General features: G+C 45.1%; 3 protein-coding genes across 4 annotated transcripts; 1 reads left to right on the plus strand and 2 right to left on the minus strand.

Annotated features, from left to right (window-relative positions):
• Positions 1-3262: 3262 nt before the first annotated feature.
• Positions 3263-7558, plus strand: LOC101766781 (aminotransferase ALD1 homolog). The gene is made up of 8 exons (XM_004985300.3): positions 3263-3419; positions 3547-3605; positions 3727-3794; positions 3873-3989; positions 6013-6075; positions 6196-6300; positions 6399-6449; positions 6545-7558. Exons 1-8 carry the CDS (start codon positions 3394-3396, stop codon positions 7364-7366), a joined length of 1311 nt encoding a protein of 436 aa, XP_004985357.1. The 5' UTR covers positions 3263-3393; the 3' UTR covers positions 7367-7558.
• Positions 7517-12527, minus strand: LOC101766095 (ribosome biogenesis protein TSR3 homolog). Of its 2 annotated transcripts, none has more exons than XM_004985299.2 (10): positions 12221-12527; positions 11887-11924; positions 11509-11555; positions 11364-11429; positions 9963-10003; positions 9686-9822; positions 9158-9248; positions 8980-9051; positions 8320-8426; positions 7517-8213 (listed from the first exon to the last, which is right to left on the minus strand). In XM_004985299.2, exons 1-10 carry the CDS (start codon positions 12295-12297, stop codon positions 7909-7911), a joined length of 981 nt encoding a protein of 326 aa, XP_004985356.1. In that variant the 5' UTR covers positions 12298-12527; the 3' UTR covers positions 7517-7908. The 2 variants fall into 2 exon arrangements, with proteins under 2 accessions (XP_004985356.1, XP_004985355.1); XM_004985298.2 differs by having other exon boundaries at positions 11509-11558.
• Positions 12528-13376: 849 nt separating this feature from the next.
• LOC101767196 (cytochrome b561 and DOMON domain-containing protein At3g25290) lies at positions 13377-15504 on the minus strand. Its single transcript, XM_004985301.3, has 2 exons — positions 14791-15504; positions 13377-14192 (listed from the first exon to the last, which is right to left on the minus strand). The coding sequence occupies exons 1-2, from the start codon at positions 15397-15399 to the stop codon at positions 13641-13643; spliced, it is 1161 nt and encodes a 386-aa protein (XP_004985358.1). The 5' UTR covers positions 15400-15504; the 3' UTR covers positions 13377-13640.
• Between the last annotated feature and the right edge of the window lie 4321 nt (positions 15505-19825).

Raw genomic sequence — 19825 nt, forward strand, 5'->3', positions numbered from 1 at the left:
TAATACCGAGTGCAGCCTCCAACCGTTATTAACTTCCCTCCTATAAACCCCCCATCTTCTTCCTCCTACCCGAGCCATTCACCACAGTTCGGGCTTCATCCTATCCATGGCGCCATAGGGGAGGTGCTGCCGGATTGGACACCATTTCATGGGGATTTCACTCATTCAAGTGTTCTAAAGGTTAGAAACTTCATCCTCCCTTGATACGTGGTTAGTATACTAAGTTTTATGCTTTAGAACTAGAGTAATTTATGATTTTTAGAATAAGATACAATGGATAAAAAAATTCATTTATATGCATGTGTTATTTAGAGCTCTTATTTGTGTTTTTTAGAATAAGCTACAATTTTTTGTATGCTATATTTCGTATTAGTCAAAGAAATTGATATGAGATTAGAGAAATAATTGAGCTTAGTCCTTTACAAATATGAGCTAAATAAATTATCGGAAAAAATATAATTTGTTCATATTTTAGTCATTTGCAAATATGAGCGAAATAAAGTGTGGTACATAGAGATAATAAGATGAAATAGAGATACGTAATTAGTCATTTTTAGAATAAGCTACAATGGAGAAACTTTTCATTTATTGTTATGTTTGAGCTAAATAAATTATGGGAAAAAATATAATTTGTTCATAGTTTAGTCATTTGCAAATATAGGCTAATAAATAAATTGTGGTTCATAGAGATGGCTATTGCTGCTGGAGGTAGTGGCTATGGTAGGGGCGATCGTCGTTCCTCTCGCGGTAAAGGGGTTGGCCCTCATGATAAGCCAAAGAAAATGAGCACGTGAGAGAGAACAATGCTTCGTTATTTGCAAAGATGTCATGAAGATGTTGTTGCGGCGGGTCAGGAATCTTTTTTTGGTGGCTAATGCTCGAAGTTCGGATTGGAGATCAACATTATTTCCGTGGGGAAGACATTATAAATGTGCTGCTAGAGGAACTCTATTTCCTTTACAATCAAGATATACTTGACAAGTCACTCATCAGTTTTTGGGTTCTGTAAGTCTTTAATTTGCTCTGTGCGATGTATTAACTTCTATTCGATTTTGTATCATGCAGGATGGAGATTCAAACTTGCCGGAGAAAAGGATACTATGACATCGGCTTCATGGACCCGGATATTATAAACGAGACAACTCTAAGAGATATACCAAATCGGACCTTGAACAACATATATAAGTTCCTAGACAACCAACATTACAAGAAGTACATACTTCTACCATACAACTTCAAGTGAGCGTGTTTTCCATCTCTTTTCTTTTTTGAACTAGCACTTAAACATAAGACTAACTAGCTTTGGCTATGCATATATGTACAGCTTCCACTGGATACTCCTTGTTATCGCGGTTGATCGAAGCGCGATCTATATCATGGACTCTTCGGAGAAATCAAAATATCAATACAAAAACCTTATAGACATTCTTAACAAAGCATGGGCTCGCTTCCGTCGACATCACGCAGGTGAATTCAAGGAGGAACTTGATTTCAAGCCTGAATTCCAAGTCTGTGTTGAATTTCCACATCTCGTAACACTTCCTTGAATACAACAAATATTTCATAACTTCTTTTGCCATATACATAGTGTTTGAGATAGAATCTGGGGAATAATTTATGCGGATACTACGTATGTGAGTTCATCCATGACTTTGTAGGTCCCAAGCGTATAGTCGACCACGAATTCAGAGTACATATACAAATTTCTTAACAATAAATTAGTTCTAATTGTGCAAACCCATTGATCTACTATATAATAATATTTGCTAATGATATAGGTGAGAGACATGAAGGAAGCACTCCTCGAGATGGAAAAAATCAGGGTAATTCAAGAACACCTGGATGGATTTCTTCTGGACGAGGTAGTAAATCCAGCGGGGGAGTTCCATAATGATGGATCAAATCTGCATCACCGTCAGGACTTGGGTTCAGAATAGTTACTCCAAAATGTTGAAATTGGAAAGTTGATACAATGTAATATTATTCATATATGTATATGCACAATATGTCTATATATATAATTATCTCAAATGCAATATTATAGATAAATACAACTTTATATATATTAGAGTACGAGAACTAGTATACGAAACAAATACGAAATACTAATATAGAATATAGAATAAAGAAATAAAAAAATGAGAAAAAATAGAAAAAAAGACCTTTAGTACCGGTTGTTTATACAAACCGGTACTAAATTGGCCTACTTTAGTACCGATTATTTGATTTATTACTAAAGGCCTCCCTTTAATACCGAACTAGCAATATCGGTTGCACAACCGGTACTAAATGGGGTTAGAAACCGGTATTTCCCCGGCTGTGGGTCCTTCACATGTGCGTAACTTTGTAGGGGTGACTACTTTTATAGTTGCGGTCTGATGCATTCCCGAAAGAGAATGTGCTGAAAATATATCATCCATTGTCTAAAAAAAGTAGTACATGGTCCAAGTTATCTAAAAAAAAGTAGTACATGGTCCAAGGAACTCTTCACCTGACCTGGCCGTGTTCTGGTTCTGGAACTTTTACCTCCTGGGGGTGTTTAGATACGAGGTGTTAAACTTTAGCAGGGTCACATTGGATGTTCGGATGCCAATTAGAAGGACTAAATATGAGCTAATTATAAAACTAATTGCACAGATGGAGTCTAATTCGCGAGATGAATCTATTAAGGCTAATTAATCCATCATTAGCAAATGGTTACTGTAGCACCATATTATCAAATCATGGACTAATTAGGCTTAATAGATTCGTCTCGCAAATTAGACTCCATCTGTACAATTAATTTTGTAATTAGACTATATTTAATACTCCTAATTAGTATACAAACATCCGATATGACAGGTACTAAAGTTTAACGCGGTGTTCCAAACACCGCCTAAATTAGAAGATCTCATCCTGTGAATTCTCATCAAGTTCGCGGTCTGGTGACAATGGAACGCAAGCATTGAATGCCGGTGGGCTGTCTGTACAGGTGGCATGCCGGTGATCAGTGCCGGTGTGGACATAGCTTGCCAAGGGGGACAAAACTATGCATAGCCAAGGACCGCCTAAAAACTCCTAGAGAATCTGTCTGAAAGAATTGAAACTCATTTCAGATTGCTTCCAACCATGGAAAACATTTTCAAGGTGGACTATCCGGGCAGCAGTCTACGGAAAGGAGCAGGCTACTTTTCAACGCGAGCCTTTTCGACCCAGCTAGCCGATAGCCAGGCTCTCTGAACTCTATAAATCCAGCATTGCTCGCATTCTGCTCTTGCCACCTTTGGTTCTGCTCCGACACTGCAAACACGTCCATCAGGAGCTCATCCTTTTGCCTCCAAGCGCTATCAGCCTAGTGACATCACATTCTAGCTCCCAAGCTTTCTGTCTAGTATAGGCAGCCAAGCTTCATCCATGCCGGCAAATATGATCTCCACCAAGTACGGCACACAGCAGTTCATTTATTTATTTTCAGCTTATTTTTAGTGTGTGGATGATACGTGCATTCATAATTAGGGATTTCAAATCATTTAATTGTCTCTTCCGTTTGCTTCATCCTCCATGCAGGTTCCTTGAGAAGGCTGTCCTTCCACTGGATGTTATTGCTCCTCATGTGAAGACTGAAGGTACTGCATGCTTACACCAAGACCATGGCATGGCTAGCTGTTTCTGTGTAATTTCCTCTTGCATTCTTGATATCTCATCATGTTTAACATCTTCCTCCATGTTACTACTACTCCAATTCAGCTGTGCGGACCAGCGTTCTTCGCAATCCAAACATGGAGAAGCTTCAGAAGGGCTACTTGTTCCCGGAGGTACCAACTTGACAAGCGTAGTAATTTGCCGTGTTGTTTCGCTAAAACTAACATGTTAAGTTGATCCTCCCTCATCAGATTAGCATGAAGCGTGAAGCTCACCTGAAGAAGTACCCTGACGCTAAGGTCATAAGCTTGGGTATCGGTGACACAACTGAACCCATTCCAAGCGTCATAACGTCAGCTATGGCTGAGGTATTCTTTGTTCTTTATTTGAAGGTTGAACTGTTCTTTTCTCCTTTTTTTTCTCTGAACATGCAGGCATGCGAAATTTTTTTAAACAATATAAAGCTACATGAGGTGTTTTAATAAAAAAAATATATTGTCAGTCTAATTATATTTTTTGGCTGCATAAATAGCCAATTATTTTAGTGACACTTCCGGCGGTTTTCATCAGATATATAAACTAGAGCAATGGTTAGCAACTAGACGATATCCCTGCCTTGCGGGAAAATGCGTGTGGCTGATCAATTATATGCTCATGCAGCCAGCAAAACAAAATGTTAAATGGATAAATAAGATCATATCATAACGTCAAATTGAGATCTAATCTCAAAGACGGATCCTAAAAATTATTGAGCAAGAGACTAGCAGGCGGTCTAGTCGTGATGATCCGTTTGCAACTTTGGACAGACGCTACAACGACCAAACTGATCAAACTGCCTGGATATAAATAACGGATATGTTGAGTCAGACTGAACTTGCTAGGCTTGCCAAGAAATAATGTTTGCAGCAGAAAACTAATTTGGGCGTGAGGAGATATATAGGGCCGTTAATGCAGTCTTACCTGACATTATCCTCTTATAGACACAAGAAGTGAACTACTCCTACTTGTTTGGTCCACGTACTTATCTTTCTAAACTTGCTCTCTAGCTAGTTTCTTACCCAAAATAGTCGAAATGATCGTTGTCCTAGATTGTGTCTGTCATCAGCATTGAATTATTTCCTACTTCCTACGTTTCAAATTGTAGATCGTTTTGACTTTTCTAGGTTCATAGATATTATTATACATCTAGATATAGTGTCTAGATGTATAATAATACCTATGAACTAAAAAAGCTAAAACAACCTACAATTTGGAACAGAGTACATCCCAAAATATAAGTATTTCAGATTTTAAAAGTCAAACCATCTTCAGTTTTACTGGCTTATAGGTAAAAGAATAACAACATTTACAGTAGCAAATTAGTATTATTGGATATATTATAATTATAATATATATTTTCGTAGTCTACTTCCTTGATATGGTAGCTGTTGATACTTTTTTATATAAAGTTGGTAAAACTTACTGTAATATAGTTTAACTTATGACAAAACTAGAAATGCTTTTACGTTTGTAGAACATAAGGAGTATTATATTTGGTTGTGCTGTTCACCATGCATGAGTGCTTTGCACAATGTTAAATCAATACTGCAACATGTTAACGTCATGCTCGCGTGTTACCAGATTCTCACACGTTTCGTTTACATAAGAGAACTTTCGCCTAAACGTAGAAGAAGATTATGTTGTACTAGTATTCAGTAAGTGCCAAGATCCTTCTGCTCCACCAGTTGGAAAATTAGCTGAACTTACTGTTGTGTGTCATTTGTTTTACATGCTGGACTTTTTCTACCGAGAAAACTCGAAAGGTCCTTCCTTTGTCAAGGTTTTCCCCTTGTTCGAGACCCCGAGGGCCTGGTGTACGTCACTGCAGCCACGTCATGGCCTCCCTGTTCTCGCTGTTTTCCACACATACTGCCACAGCATCTGTAAACTGACGTACTCTCCTGGTCCTGGCCAAACCTATAATATGGGTTAAATTACACCGACCCGAGAGAGCAATTTCCAGTTTCCAAATCGTTTGGTCAATGGATGTCTTCGTCGATGTCTCAAATTATAAGTTATTTTAGCTCTTTTAGATTTATATAGTTTGCTATGCACTTAGATATACGTACCTTATCTAGATATATCTATACATCTAAAAAAATTAAAACGACTTGTAATTTGGAACGGAGGAAGTACCGGTATGCCACATTTTGACAGCAGGGGACAAAAAGGAGCATGGGATTCGATGACTGCAACCCTTGAACAAATTTTAGGCTTGCTTGCTTGACTTTGGTGCGGGTTCATGCACGTCTGAAAAGTGAAACCATTGAACAAATTATTTCATCGGCTTGATTAAATAGATTACCAGTTTGTGTACTTGGAATTAAAAAAAATGCTGTCCTGTTTTTGCAGTATGCACTTGCGTTATCCACTCCAGAAGGATACCAGGGTTATGGACCGGAGCAGGGTCAGATGGTAATGCAGAGAACCCTCAGCACTGAACTCTGAAGTTCAGTTAATCCTACAGTTACGTACAGCAAGCCCATGTGGCAGTTCACTGAACCAAGATCTGCTTTGCTTTGTGAAAATGTGCAGAATCTGCGCAAGGTCATTGCTGAGAAAGTGTACCCAGACATGGGGATAAAAGAGTCTGATGTGTTCATCTCGGACGGAGCGCAGTCTGACATCGCACGCCTCCAGGTACACTCAGCGACTTGGTTTACTGAGCTGTTTTTGCCATCTTGGCTACTGCTAAAGAGATCTCACCTTCTTCTTCCCTGTGCATTCACGGCACGCAGACGCTGTTCGGGCCCAACGTGAGCATCGCCGTCCAAGATCCCACCTTCCCGGTACGACAACCCATTTCACAGGCAGGGCCGCCAGATCGTCTCTGCAGCAGCTGATCGATACGATTCACATGCTCGACCGTGATGTCCGTGTGCAGGGCTACGTGGACAACGGCGTGATCGTGGGGCAGACCGGCGCGGCGGACGAGGCCGGCAAGTACGCCGGCATCGCCTACATGCGTTGCGCGCCGGAGAACGACTTCTTCCCTGACCTCTCCCGCGTGCCGCGCACCGACGTCATCTTCTTCTGCTCGCCCAACAACCCGACGGGCCACGTCGCTTCCCCGGCGCAGCTGCGGGAGCTCGTCGACTTCGCGCGGCGGAACGGCTCCATCATCGTGTTCGACGCGGCGTACGCGTGGTACGTGTCGGAGGGCAAGCCCCGGTCCATCTACGAGGTGCCCGGCGCCCGGGAGGTGGCCATCGAGATCTCCTCCTTCTCCAAGTTCGCCGGGTTCACGGGCGTCCGCCTCGGCTGGGCGGTGGTGCCCGCCGAGCTCCGCTACGCCGACGGATCCCCCGTCGCGCGCGACTTCGACCGCATCGTGTGCACCTGCTTCAACGGCGCGTCCAGCGTCGCCCAGGCCGGCGGGGTCGCCTGCCTCTCCACGGAGGAAGGCCGGGGCGCGGTGCGCCGCGTCGTGGGCGTGTACAAGGAGAACGCGCGGGTGCTGGTGGACACGTTCGCGTCGCTCGGCAAGGAGGTGTACGGCGGCGCCGACTCGCCCTACGTCTGGGTGCGCTTCCCGGGGCGCCGCTCGTGGGACGTGTTCACGGAGATCCTCGAGAAGACGCACGTCATCACCGTGCCGGGCAGCGGCTTCGGCCCCGGCGGCGAGGGGTTCGTCAGGGTCAGCGCCTTCAACAGCAGGGACAGGGTGTTGGAGGCCGCCGCCAGGCTCAGGAAATTCCTCGCCTGAGCGCCGCGCCGACCTACACCACCGCATTTATTTTATATATATGTATATGTAGTACGTGATCAATAACATTGTTACGCGCTGATGATGCGCTGACAACTATACTACTTAGAATGTGTACTCGTCAATCCACAAAAATGCACACCGCACATGTATCTTCATTGCTTTATTCGAATAATAATTTCAGTTTTCACACATGGACCCGTCCATTGCCAAAAGAACTCACGATGTAGAGCTTCAAAAGCTCTGGAAAGGGGGTACGGGGCACAAAAAATTCGCACGCTATAATTCTCAAGTTACGAGGGCCCTCTTCTATTTCCATAGCTTGTGCTACACAGGTATGCACCACAGCTGTACAAGGATTCATTTTCAACCATGAATGAATCCATGATTCAGACGAAAAGACAACTGAAGTTTATTCAGATCAGATACTGAAAGATGCTACCGTGGGTTGTTTCACAGCAAGCGCTTATACCACTTCTGCTCAATTATTTTGTAACTGTTATGAAGACCCCACCGTTTAAACTCTTCCTTTTTAGTCACTTTTACTTTCTTCCTTCGCTTTCCTTGTCTTGGTTGAGGTTCAAGTGGTTCAAATTCTCCTCAAGAGGTGGCAAATCGTCATCAGAATCACCCTCAGATCCTTCCTCGCTTTCCTTGTCTTGGTTGAGGTTCAAGTGGTTCAAATTCTCCTCAAGAGGCGGCAAATCGTTGTCCGAATCACCCTCAGATCCTTCCTCGCTTTCCTCATCTTGGTTGTGGTTCAAGTGGTTCAAATTCTCCACCAGAGGTGGCAAATCATCATCAGAATCACCCTCAGATCCTTCCTCTGTGCTTCGACGTGATTTTTCTGCTTGTCACACAAAATATTTAAGCAAAATTAATGACCACAGAATCAATTTAGTGATCTAAAGATGGATAGATTGTGGAAAACCCGGTGTCTCTGAGATTATTACCATTTACAGGTGGCTTTGGAACACTCGAGTTACTTGATAACCAGGAGTTCTGCACATTGATTATCTCAGAGCCACTTTCACATTGGGAGTATGCTTTCAGGAGGTCTCTGCACATAGTTACAAAAGAAGGGTGTGACAACCAGACCTAAATGCATCATGTAGAAAGGGGCACACCTAGTATGTAGAATTCAGGCTTCATAAACTGCTGAAGGTTTGACATGAAAAAATAACGTTGGATGGTTGCAATGACTCATATTATTTTAACCATAACTGAATGACCTCTATCCTTAACATGACTCTGCAACTGCCTTCTGAAATTTGCTGGATAATGGTGAAAAAGCGGTACAATGATATATGCTATACGCTGCCTCTTAAAAATATCTGAAATACGGTACCAATGTGCTATTAGTGTATACAGGACAGCATGGATTGTCTTTGGCAACATCCTTGGTTAGGTAACCATTCAGCTTATGGAGGCAGAAAATAACTTCATCTATCCAGCTTTTGCTTACAGAATACAGATTGTAGTTTGCACAAGATGGTATAGTGTTCAAACATCCATTACTGTATGTATCATAAACACGGGAATCAATGTATGATCATTAAGTACAGAACCACTACAACCTGCATATGATATTTTAAATATTCCACTGGACTAACCTGTTTAGCGACAAGAATGCGTGGCCCCACTTGAATTTCCCTAGCAGTAAATGTGCTGTATCTTCCTCCCCACTGCAAATACATAAATAGCATGAGCTGACACCTGATAACAACTAACTTCTACATCCAACAACAAGTTCGCCAGCAACTTCTGTTAGGTAAGCTTTCAAAAAATTACCATATTATGAGGGCTGCTGATAAAGCTTCCACACAAGACAGTTCACATGGGCGGCCATAGTTCACAGGGTTTGCTGCTACCAACCATGGCACTGCAAACGTCAAAATAAACCAGTTCCATTGAACAGATACAATTCTGATTTGTATAATATATAAAGCCACATTCTCAGACTACTTAGTTGCATAGGCTCTCTCCCATTTGTAGGTGGGACAATATTTGGATAAAGAAAAACAAGAAAATCAGCTTTGCAAAGAACAACGAGCCAAAGTCACAACCCAAAATGGAATTGTACAGGATCAAACTTCGAACAACAGTAAATTTGACAAAATGATCAAATTTAGAAATGATAGCTGCTTTCTACATTATACATAATCATTTAGTAGATTGTATTCATGTGCATTACTAGGATCCATGCAGAACAGATAGGACAGAATAATCCCAAGGACCACATGCATAACTCGTAATGATGATTAATGAACATCAAAGATGCACTGTCTTATTGAAGTTATTTAGATATAATTATCTTACAGAGACGAGGAGCACCACAGCGGAGTTTCACAAAAGGGACATCACTTAAGCGTGCCCAGGAACAATCAACCACAGCCAATCCTTTTCTTTGCACAATAGAATGATCAGCCTTAGATACACATTGTGTCCCAACAGGGCTGAAACAGAACGGAATGAAAACAAGTAAGCAGCAGAACTAATATTGTGTCTCAAAGACCAATTTTACTGGAGCAATCTTTAGTTTGTTTTTAAAATTTACAGCATAGAAAATGTTTAAACGCATACATTGTAAAAATACCTGAGAACAACACCACCAAAACCATTGGTCACTCGCAACTCCTGGAAGACAAATAACAATCTTCTTAAGACCAGCTAATTTTTTTGTAGCTGAGTGCTAGACTGCTAGTGTTGACAAAATGTGTGTTTACAAGAACAAACTGAACACTAGTTTGAGCAGAGCCAGCATGAATACTAGTTGGAGCAATCTTTAGTTTTTTTAAAAAAATTACACCATTATATCAAGGCAAAATTTGCTGTGGGACATGCAAAGTGATGTCGATTTGCTGATGGACACCGAAAAAAGTATAATTGGCTGGTGGACACTCTAGTTTTGTGATAATTTGCTGGAAGACACCGCATTGATTAAAATAATATTTTTAGACTGAATAGGAGAGAGAAATAGAGGGAATGTTCATTTTTACCCCTGGTCCCACTGGTCAGACCTTTCTTCTTCCTCTCCCTCCACTTTCTCCAAGGCCCGTTGGCCGTTGCTGTGCTATCCGCCAGCCTGAGCAACTCCCCATATCCCATCCATCTTTCGTCCACAGCACCTCCACCTACGCCGCCCCACAGTCCCAGCTCCACCCCACTCAAAGAAGCTCCGGTGGCCACATGCGCCTGCTCTTCCCTGCAGCCATCTTGCCCCAAGCGGTGTGCGCCGCCTCTGGCCCGAGCTTCGCCCGGAGGAGCTCCGATGGCAGATAGCAACACCGCGGGCGCAGACGCAGGGGTACCGTGGGGCCTGCAGGAGGAACGGGAGGAGGAAGAGGAAAGAAGTGAAGGGAAGACTCCATACAAGATTAGGAGCTTTAGATTCATGAGTGGATGAGCTTAATCCAACTTGGGACAACCTCAATTTCTACTTGTCTAGCTCGATTTAGAGCTCCGCTCTTGCTGACCTCATGCCTGATGCAAACCACCGCGTGTCGTCGAGCCTCTAGCCATGGTCGGCAGTGGCTTTGGACGGCAGGGCTCGGGCTTGGCGAAGGGATGGGTTTGTAGAGCTCGGCACAGCGCGGCTTGCCACAAGTCCAGGGGCCACAGCGATCGGTCGAGTCTAGGTGCAAGAAATCGCAGAAGGGAGGAGGAAGAAGGGGCTGACCAGTGGAGCCAGGGGGCAAAAATGACCATTCACACTATATCTCTATCATGTTCAGCCCAAAAATATTATTTTAATTAATGCGGTGTCTTCCGCAAATTATCACAAAACTAGAGTGTCCACCAGCCAATTGTACTTTTTTCGGTGTCCATCAGCAAATCGACATCACTTTGCATGCCCACAGCAAATTTTGCCTTATACCAATGGGTATCCTAATTTGTATATTTTCATGTATTTCGTCAGTTTTAGCATGTATATTGGTTCAGAGTGGATGAGAAGGGTTTGGTCGTTTGAATATTGGTGAATCAAGTAGTGTGTTACCTTTAGAAGCCCAAATCTTGAAAGCTTACGACCAGTACACCTTTTAACATCGCATTGCCCAAAGTCCTATACAACAACAAATGCAGAGCATAATCACAAGTGTCAAATGAGCACCAAATGATTGTATACGAAATAGTGCACCTACCCACATTGCGAGCTGAATTCTTGAACCTTTGAATTCCTCTTCAGTGTCTTCTGGATAAATAAATGATATTCTCAGCAGTGAGATTAAGATTTTGACTTCTGACACATGATGTAAATTTGCAAAGTGATTTGGTGAATCCTTAAACTGGATGTGATGGTTTATAAAAGAATGATATGATGGAGCATATGAAATAATTAACTCTGGTCATGTTTACTGTTATGTTTAAGGAGGCGCACAAGGAAAAATTGAAATAATTGACAGCTGAGACAATTTCTTTTCATGTAAAGAACTAAAGATATCTCAACATGATACATTAATTTATCAGTTTTCGACATGTTCAAACCACAGAATATCCAAAAATACAAGAAAAACACGTACCTTCCTGCCTTGGAAGTGACGTCCCAGGACCATCATCCCTGAAATTGAAGATTAAAAGTCTGGCTTTACTCCATTTGTAAAAAGAAGATATCAATATTATAATCCAATAGCACAAATTAAACTGAAGTGAACAATATCTATGCAGCAAGAAGAGCAAACGCACCCCACCTAACTTAACAAAACGATACCACAACGGAAAATTTTTTACATTTAATCAAAAACGGGCTAAGAATTATAATCGAGACCTTAAGTTGAACTGATTCGTCTCACTAATACTAACTACAGACCGTTAAAATATAGTGCAAGCAGAGATGAAATAGTTGCGTGTTATTACATGGATGCTTCTTGCTTGGCGCGGCGCGAAGACGAGGAGGAGGATCCGCGGCCGCGCCTGTGGCGGTTGTATCCCATCCCGGACGGCTTCCCGGCGGCGGCTTCGCTCGGCTCAAGAGAAGGTTTAGGACTTGCGGTGGATGACTAGTAGGGGTGCGGTAGGGCGGGCTGCGGACCGCCGCGCTGGTGGCGATTCCGTGTGTCGGCTACGCGGTTGCCCACGAAGGCGGCGGCTGGCGGCCGGAGAAGGGAACTCACAGGTCTCACTCAGCCGCAACCGCACGGGGGCACGGCACGAGCAACCCGGGGCGATGCGACGATGCCGAAGGGCTTGCGGCGCCCTAGCGGGCCTTCCTTGTCGTATAATGGGCCTGGAAGGCCAGTTGCCTTTTCGGGGTGGGCTTGTCAAGAAGGCATGTGGATTATAAGTCAGGCCCTCCGTGCTGAGTGACTGAGTGAGTGTACCCCCGCCCGGACCTCAATCATCGTCCAGCCCAGCGGTGCAACATTCTGACAGTGTTAATGGGCCGAATGTCCTTGCAACCAGCACATCAACCGATCAACGCATTATACCATCATGCTTGCATACCTGTCTTGACCTTGGACGAAATGCATGGGCAGGTTGATCCTTCGTTGGCGTGTCAACCATGGCAACTCATTCGCTGCCACTGTCCCGGGATTTTTTTAAAAAAATGATTGAGACCAAAAGCAATACACGGACATGACACGAATATAGTAGCTCATCTACATCTTCGGGTCGTTCGTACTAGGTTGCTTCACAAGAGGATCATTTTCGTCTTTTTATTTTTGCCCCTGATTTTTTCGATCCATGGTTTATATGTCCTGGTGTCAGATTGTCTGAATTAAAAGGTGAGCTTCAGAACTTCTTCATGTGATCTTTTCAAAACTTGGCCTGAAACGATGCCGTCAAATCGAGAGGGGACAACGAAGACATGCCCTGATTTTCGCTCCGTGACGATACCAAATCCGTCTAGAGAACTCCCCCTGCTGCTGTTTTATCGTCTCCTGCTGAGCACACGACCAAATCTCCAACAGCTGCTTCCTGCAGGCTGACTGAAGAAGTTGGCCGAAAGCAACCGTTCTGTTATTTTTGCCATTGTGACCGGAATGCATCCACAACATCTGTGCAGTTGTACTAGTCGATTAAACCATACACTATGCATATAAATAAAATTAATCATACATCAATAATGAGAAGAAGAAAAAAAAAGTGTGTACAAATAATTCCGTCATAGAACCCTAATTAAAACAGAAGAGAAAGGAGCTACTCTGCAGAACCAGGAACAAGAAAGGTACAAACAGTATCTCTAAAGGCACAACATCGATATCACATCACTCGCTCGCAGCAAAACTAAGCCCACACGCGCATCGTGGCAACCGTGCGCGGCCGTGGATTCTCATCACGCGCCCTGTTGCCAGCCGGCGTTGCCGTTGGTCGCCTTGTTGGCGTCGCGCTTGCGCTTCCGGATGGCGATGGGCCAGGTGATGGCCTCGAGGCAGAGCGCGATGCCGCCGAGCGTGGCGAGGACGGCGATGTAGGCGGTCTTGTAGCCGCTGGCGGGCTTGAGGATGTCGAGCCCCTTGAAGATGTTGATGGCGCCGAGGATGATGACGGAGTAGCCGACGGAGTGGTGGTAGATGTTCCAGTAGAGCCTGTACTTGTTCTTCTTGTCGGGCCTCAGCAGCAGCGCGAACACCTGCAGGGTGGCCAGGCTGAAGATGGCGATGCCGATGTTGCGGTGGGGGTGGTAGGTGACGCCCACGGACTCGCTGCCGAGCTTGAGCCCCAGGCCCCAGCCGGCGACGCCAAGGATATAGCCGGAGCACTGGCAGGCGATGTGGAGGTAGAACCACGCCGGGTCCGCGGACTCGAAAACGCGCAGGTACCGGGCGATGATGGCGCCCGTGGGGATCAGGATGCCCCAGGCCACCGCGTTCAGGATTCCGTGGATCTGCAGCACGTTTCAGTCAAGGTTAGAAGTTGCTGGGCGCCAAAATCGTCTGTGTTACGTCAGGAAGCAGGAAATTTGTCATCACGCATCAACTTTTGAAGTGGCTAGCAGGTTCGTTCAACTACTACTCCCCAGAAAGACGTGCCGTTGCTTCTGGGAATTGGATTCTGACCCCCATCCTTTTGATTTCTAGTCTAGCATGAATGGATGATAAGAGAAAAAGCAAACCACCACCCCGCTATATATCCCACATCAATCCGGTTGGTGAAGCAAGCAAATCGAGTTTTATTAGACCATCTGGCAGATTTTATATGTCACGTCTAAACTGATGCGATCGATCATGTAGCTTTCATACTTCCTGTCATCTCCAACCCAGCCGCCTCTCAATCAACACCACGTCGCCGTCATCTACTTGATCGCTCATCCTAATAACTTATAGAAACCTAACGTCTGAATAAGTCGACGAGGAGAAGAGGCAATCAATCAAACATTAAAAAATTATACAAAATATCGTCTTGCTGTTATCTGTTTCGTTGGATAATTAGTCAAGGTAACCGGAGGGGAAGAACCGGAGAAGAGAAATGGAGGAGGAGCTTACATTTTTGCGGCGGAGCCTGGAGTTGGACGCCCCGGTGCTGGAGCCTGAGAGGAAGTCCAGCCTGGTGGCGCTCGCCAAGTTCGCCGGCGCCGTCGGGTGCGGCGCTATTTGCCCGCCGCTGAGCGACCCGGCCTGCCACACCGTGTTCTGCTGGGTGGCGTTCCCGGGCAGCGCGATGGTGGCGAAGATGGTGTACGCGCCGCCGGAGTACTCGACGGTGGGCGCGACGGGCACGTTGAACTTGAGGGTCGCGGGCTGCAGGCTGGGCGACGTGGAGTCGAGGTTGGTCATGAGGACGGAAGGGGAGCCGCTGCTCTGCGTCGCGACGAAGACGCTGCTGCCGACCATGCCGCGGCTGTTGGGGTTGATGCCCCAGCCGACCCAGCCGTCGGCGCCCGACTGCGCCCGGAACGCGATGTCGGCGGTGCCGTTCTCCGGGTGGTACGTCCAGTGCAGGCTGGCGCCGAGCGTCGGCATGCTGTTGCACCGCCCGAAGGTCCGGCCGTTGCTGAACCTCGCGGATAGGCAGTCCTGCGCCGTCGCGGCGGACGCCAGGAGGAGCATGGCGGCGCCGACAAGGAGCCACGCCGTGTGGCCTGGCCGCGCCATGGCTACTGGTACCCGGAGCACCTGGCTTGAGCTGTCGTTGATGATTCGAGAGGTGCCGATGCAACGGGAGGTGAAGGCTTGAAGCTGCAGCTGGTGAAGACGGGAAAGGGGAGCCGTGCTATATGTAATGGTGGTGGCACGCTCGCGAGCGCGCGCGGTTGTTGGGAGGTTGTCGTGTGCGTGGAAGGTTCGGTCGGGGCTGACCCGGTCAACAGTTTTGCAGTCTCATCTGGGGATTTCATTTCCCATCTCTACGAAACAGCACACAACGGCCTGGCTGCTACTTTTAAGTTTTCGAACGTGTTGATACGACGTGGTCTTCTCTTAGGCGCTGAATAATCGAGGTAGTATTTTTCATTTGGGACAAGCGTGTGTTGAATGTTCCAGGGAGGATATAATACGGCGAGTTCAGATTATTTGGACTGTAACAACTGGGACATGCTGTAAACATGGCATGATTACAGGCATATGCTCTAGGATTTTTGTTTTAACATAATAACAGATTATGTCAGCTACCATTTCAGCAAAGAAGGCTATGCTAGCTTCAGCTGCTGTACAAAAGGGAAAGGCAAGTCCACCGTATGTCCGAACAAGAGGAACGGACCCATCGCAAGAATCCCTGCCATGCCATGGTGAGTTGGGCGCGTAGTCATGTACCTGCCCCCGGAGTGCGGGGGCATACCTTTTCCACGGTTTTAGCGGGGGCGTGGCCCGGTTCCACGCCGCCGAGTTGCCTAGAGTTGTTGAGGGAGGCTGGCCAACAAGGCAACTAGGCAGCGATAGAAGAATTCAGATAAGAGGATTAGGTGAGGCTGCAGGGGCAAGTTCATTACTGTAGACCGTGTTCCCCTCGGTCAACTCGATCACAGCTCTTGTGTTTGTGTTATTGTTCTTGTAGCTTCCTTTTCCTTCTCGTGCGGCTATCCTTTTCGTACGCTTCAGGCAATAGCATTGTTTGGAGAGAATTGGGCATGTGTTCTTTGGTCTTTGCAATTGTTTGACGAGCAATCGAGTATGCTTGGGAATGGGGACTTGGGACAGCTCAGTCGTTTCATTTTAAATTTAAAAAGCGGCCACTGTGCTGTCTAAAGGCTCCGAAATATCTCGAGCTGTTGGTACAAGCTTATCTTGGGCTTCTTGCACAATATATCTAAACTCCCCAAAAATCTTAACATTCCCCAACTTGAATCTCTCTTTTTCTTTAACAGTTCTTCTTCCACTTGCATCTTTTTTTCCAACAAGTGTATTGTAAATTTGATTGGCTGCCGATGCGCTTTCGCTGCGTGCATGAGAGCACGCGACATGTGCCCGGCGGCCGGCGCGGACGGGTTCGTCTCCCAAATCTACGCAGAACGCACGGAGGACAGCAGTTGGAGGCGGCCGGGGGTATAGTCTCCACGAAGTCTTCGTCTTCCTCAGGCGCGTGCCATATGGACGCCGGCCACCCACGCGTTCCCTTCCCTTTCTGATCAAGACATGGTTAGCAGTTAAGACACCGCTCACGGTCGACTCGTTCTTGTTCTTCACATAGATTAGTCCTAGTAACTCCAACGCAACGCAGCTTCTGCTCATATGGGTTGATGATGCAATCTGCCAGTAGATCTTGCACCTTTGATCTTCCGTTTACTTGTAGATGTGTTGGTTTTCACGGTCGATTTTGACTGCTGCATGTACTGTCTGTATTCGGACTGTATGCAGTATGTAGATACTCGTAGATTACGAGACAGAAACACTGGCGACACTTCAGATGTACCGTAGCAAAATTCAAACTCTGACTCATACATGTTGACGGCCAGCTCAGCTCTGGGCTTCAGTTTACATCGCAAGTTGTAGGTGCCTGCATCTGCAAGGACGACGCCACCGTATAATGCCGATCTTGAGTACTGGATTGAGCAGACTGACTGAAAGGGTTTAGACTTGGTGATGAGAAGCCGAACACGAAATCACCGTGACGACAAAGCCTGAAGACTTTTTGAGATGAAAGTCGCTTTCATATAGTATTCAACTTTGCAGATGGCCGTGAGGATTGCGATGTTAATTGCGCATGCTTGTAGTACTATTGAACAACTCGGTAAAAATAAACTCACTACCAGTCCTCTTCACCATAATGAGCTCATTTTACTGCACCTTCTTTTTCTCAGAACAGTGCTATTAATTTGCTGGTATTTGATAGTACAATCAAATACCACCGTTAAGTCGCATTCTACTACGTATGGATGCTGATTGCTGAAGAACAAGTGTCAGAAGCATTACAGTTAAGCCGCATTCTACTACGTGTGGTACGTGTCCCACTTTTTGCTCGAGACACATCGTACTCCGATGTTTATTATATTTAGCAGTCTTCACCACCGTTTCACGATCAACAATATTTGGGGCACACACCTTTTAGCTTGCGAGAACGATCTAACGAGACAATCCATTTGCACCAAGAAATCATTCGTTCGATCATGTACTTGTACATTTCACGCGTCAAAGTGTTGAGGATTATCAGATTTGAGACACTAGTTAGCGTCTCTTTCGAAAAAAAAATATATTGGCACACCATCGTTTTTTGCGTATTTTTTTTTAGTTTTCTGGCCTTTTCAATTGAAAAGCCGAAGACATATCAGCCTGCTAACCTACTTATGCTCTCCAATTTTGTACTCAGTAGTACTCTCTGCTAGTTCCTACAAGAACAAACATTTATAACATAATGCATGATTCAAACATAGATAAGGAAAAGAGGGAATGGATGATACATGATTCTTTTTTTTCTCCTTTTTTTCCCTATCTAACTATTGATGCGAAAACATAGTCGATGAAGTAAACATTTAACCACATTTTGAACAGTGGACTAAAGTTTGAATATATGCAAGAACAGAACAAACAACGATGGTTGGTGGCAACGCCACGAAACATCACAAAGAATAAGGCAGCTGGTTTACTCTTCATTCTGTCGTTGTCTTACTTTTCATCTCTGTGGTGGTCTTACTGAAAATTCATAGAACAAAAATTCGAAACTACGTATCAATTACTTTTCTCTGCATCTCAGGGAACGCTTCTTTTCAGTTATCCGTATCTGAAAAGTCTACCACTCGTGCGTTTGCTTTCTCGATTCACATTAACCGTAGGTAAGACAGGGTGCGACATGTAAGGTGATTTCCATCATTGACTGCCACGCTTATTTTCCAGGGCTTTGGAAAGGAATACAATATTCAGCACAGGACTGTAAAAACTATCTGTTCTATACACATACAACTGCAGTTTTTCATAGTCAGTCTTCATAGAACACGAGAAAGCGTGTCTCTGTTTAAATACACAATGGACTACTCGGACTGATTCCTAACGTGAAGCATCATTACTGACATCAGGTGGTCACAACAAAAGATAATACAATGGGAGGTAGTTGTTGATGATCTCACATTAAGGTTTGCTAGCTCTAACGGAAGCATATGCTACCAGTACACATCGTTCACATACTACTAGCTAGTACAAACAGTAGAATAAGTTCTGGTCAAGACTAAGCAAACTATGGAGGAAGGAACGAAGGTGCCAAGCAGGATCACTTATACGTCAGCAAGCCATACGACTTGTACTAGGAACTGGTCGTTGGGATTTGACTTTTGTACTAGTCGGTCAAAGTGTAATGTGATGCAGGAGTGTGGATAAGAACAGCATATTCAGAAATCAAAACAGGATACGGAGTGTATGTTAGCTCCTTAGTTTATAAGAGAAACATATAGTCACGTTGATAAAAAAGAAAGATGTTGCTTGCATGTCGCTGCAACTGCAAGGTCCGAACAAGCAGTTGGCTAGTTGGGTTCCATGGCTACTAGCCTACTACAGTATTTCTTGTTGACCTCCGTTTTGCAGCACGAAACGCGCTTTCATCCCTTCTATACGCCTAGCTGGGTCGTCGTCTATTGTGAACTGTTCACCTGTGATTCTGTGAAGAACCGTTGGTTGTTCACCTAGTAGCTGGTAGTTGGCACCAGCAAAGCACAGTTGGTTGTTCACCTACTCATCCTTATTCCGTAATGCTCAGGACCTAGAAGGTCGAACATACTTTCCCCTGTCGCATGCTACTTTTCATCCGCAAGACAAGTGACAACCTTCAGTGTTTTCTTTGGATACCTGGAACCTACTACAAGTACAAGGGCAAGACTTCACCCTGCAGGCCTCGCATTTCTTCAGAGCTATGCATGCTGTGTGCATTTGACACTGGCGCCGCAGCAACACAGGCCAAGCCTGGTTAGGTTGCGGCCTGCAGCGATTATCTGAGAGAAAAACCCTCCGGTCAGGATGTGTCCGGGTACACGCATCCGTCCGTACATGCCGAGGCTGTAGCAGGTCAGGTGCTGCACCTAAAAGTCGCGTTGCACGATGATACCTGAACCTGCTGCACATTTCGCTATCCGGTGCCGATCGGCTCTTCTTCTTTCCCTCC

This window comes from Setaria italica, chromosome IX, assembly GCF_000263155.2.
Source record: "Setaria italica strain Yugu1 chromosome IX, Setaria_italica_v2.0, whole genome shotgun sequence".
In the NCBI taxonomy this organism is placed as follows: Eukaryota; Viridiplantae; Streptophyta; class Magnoliopsida; order Poales; family Poaceae; genus Setaria; species Setaria italica.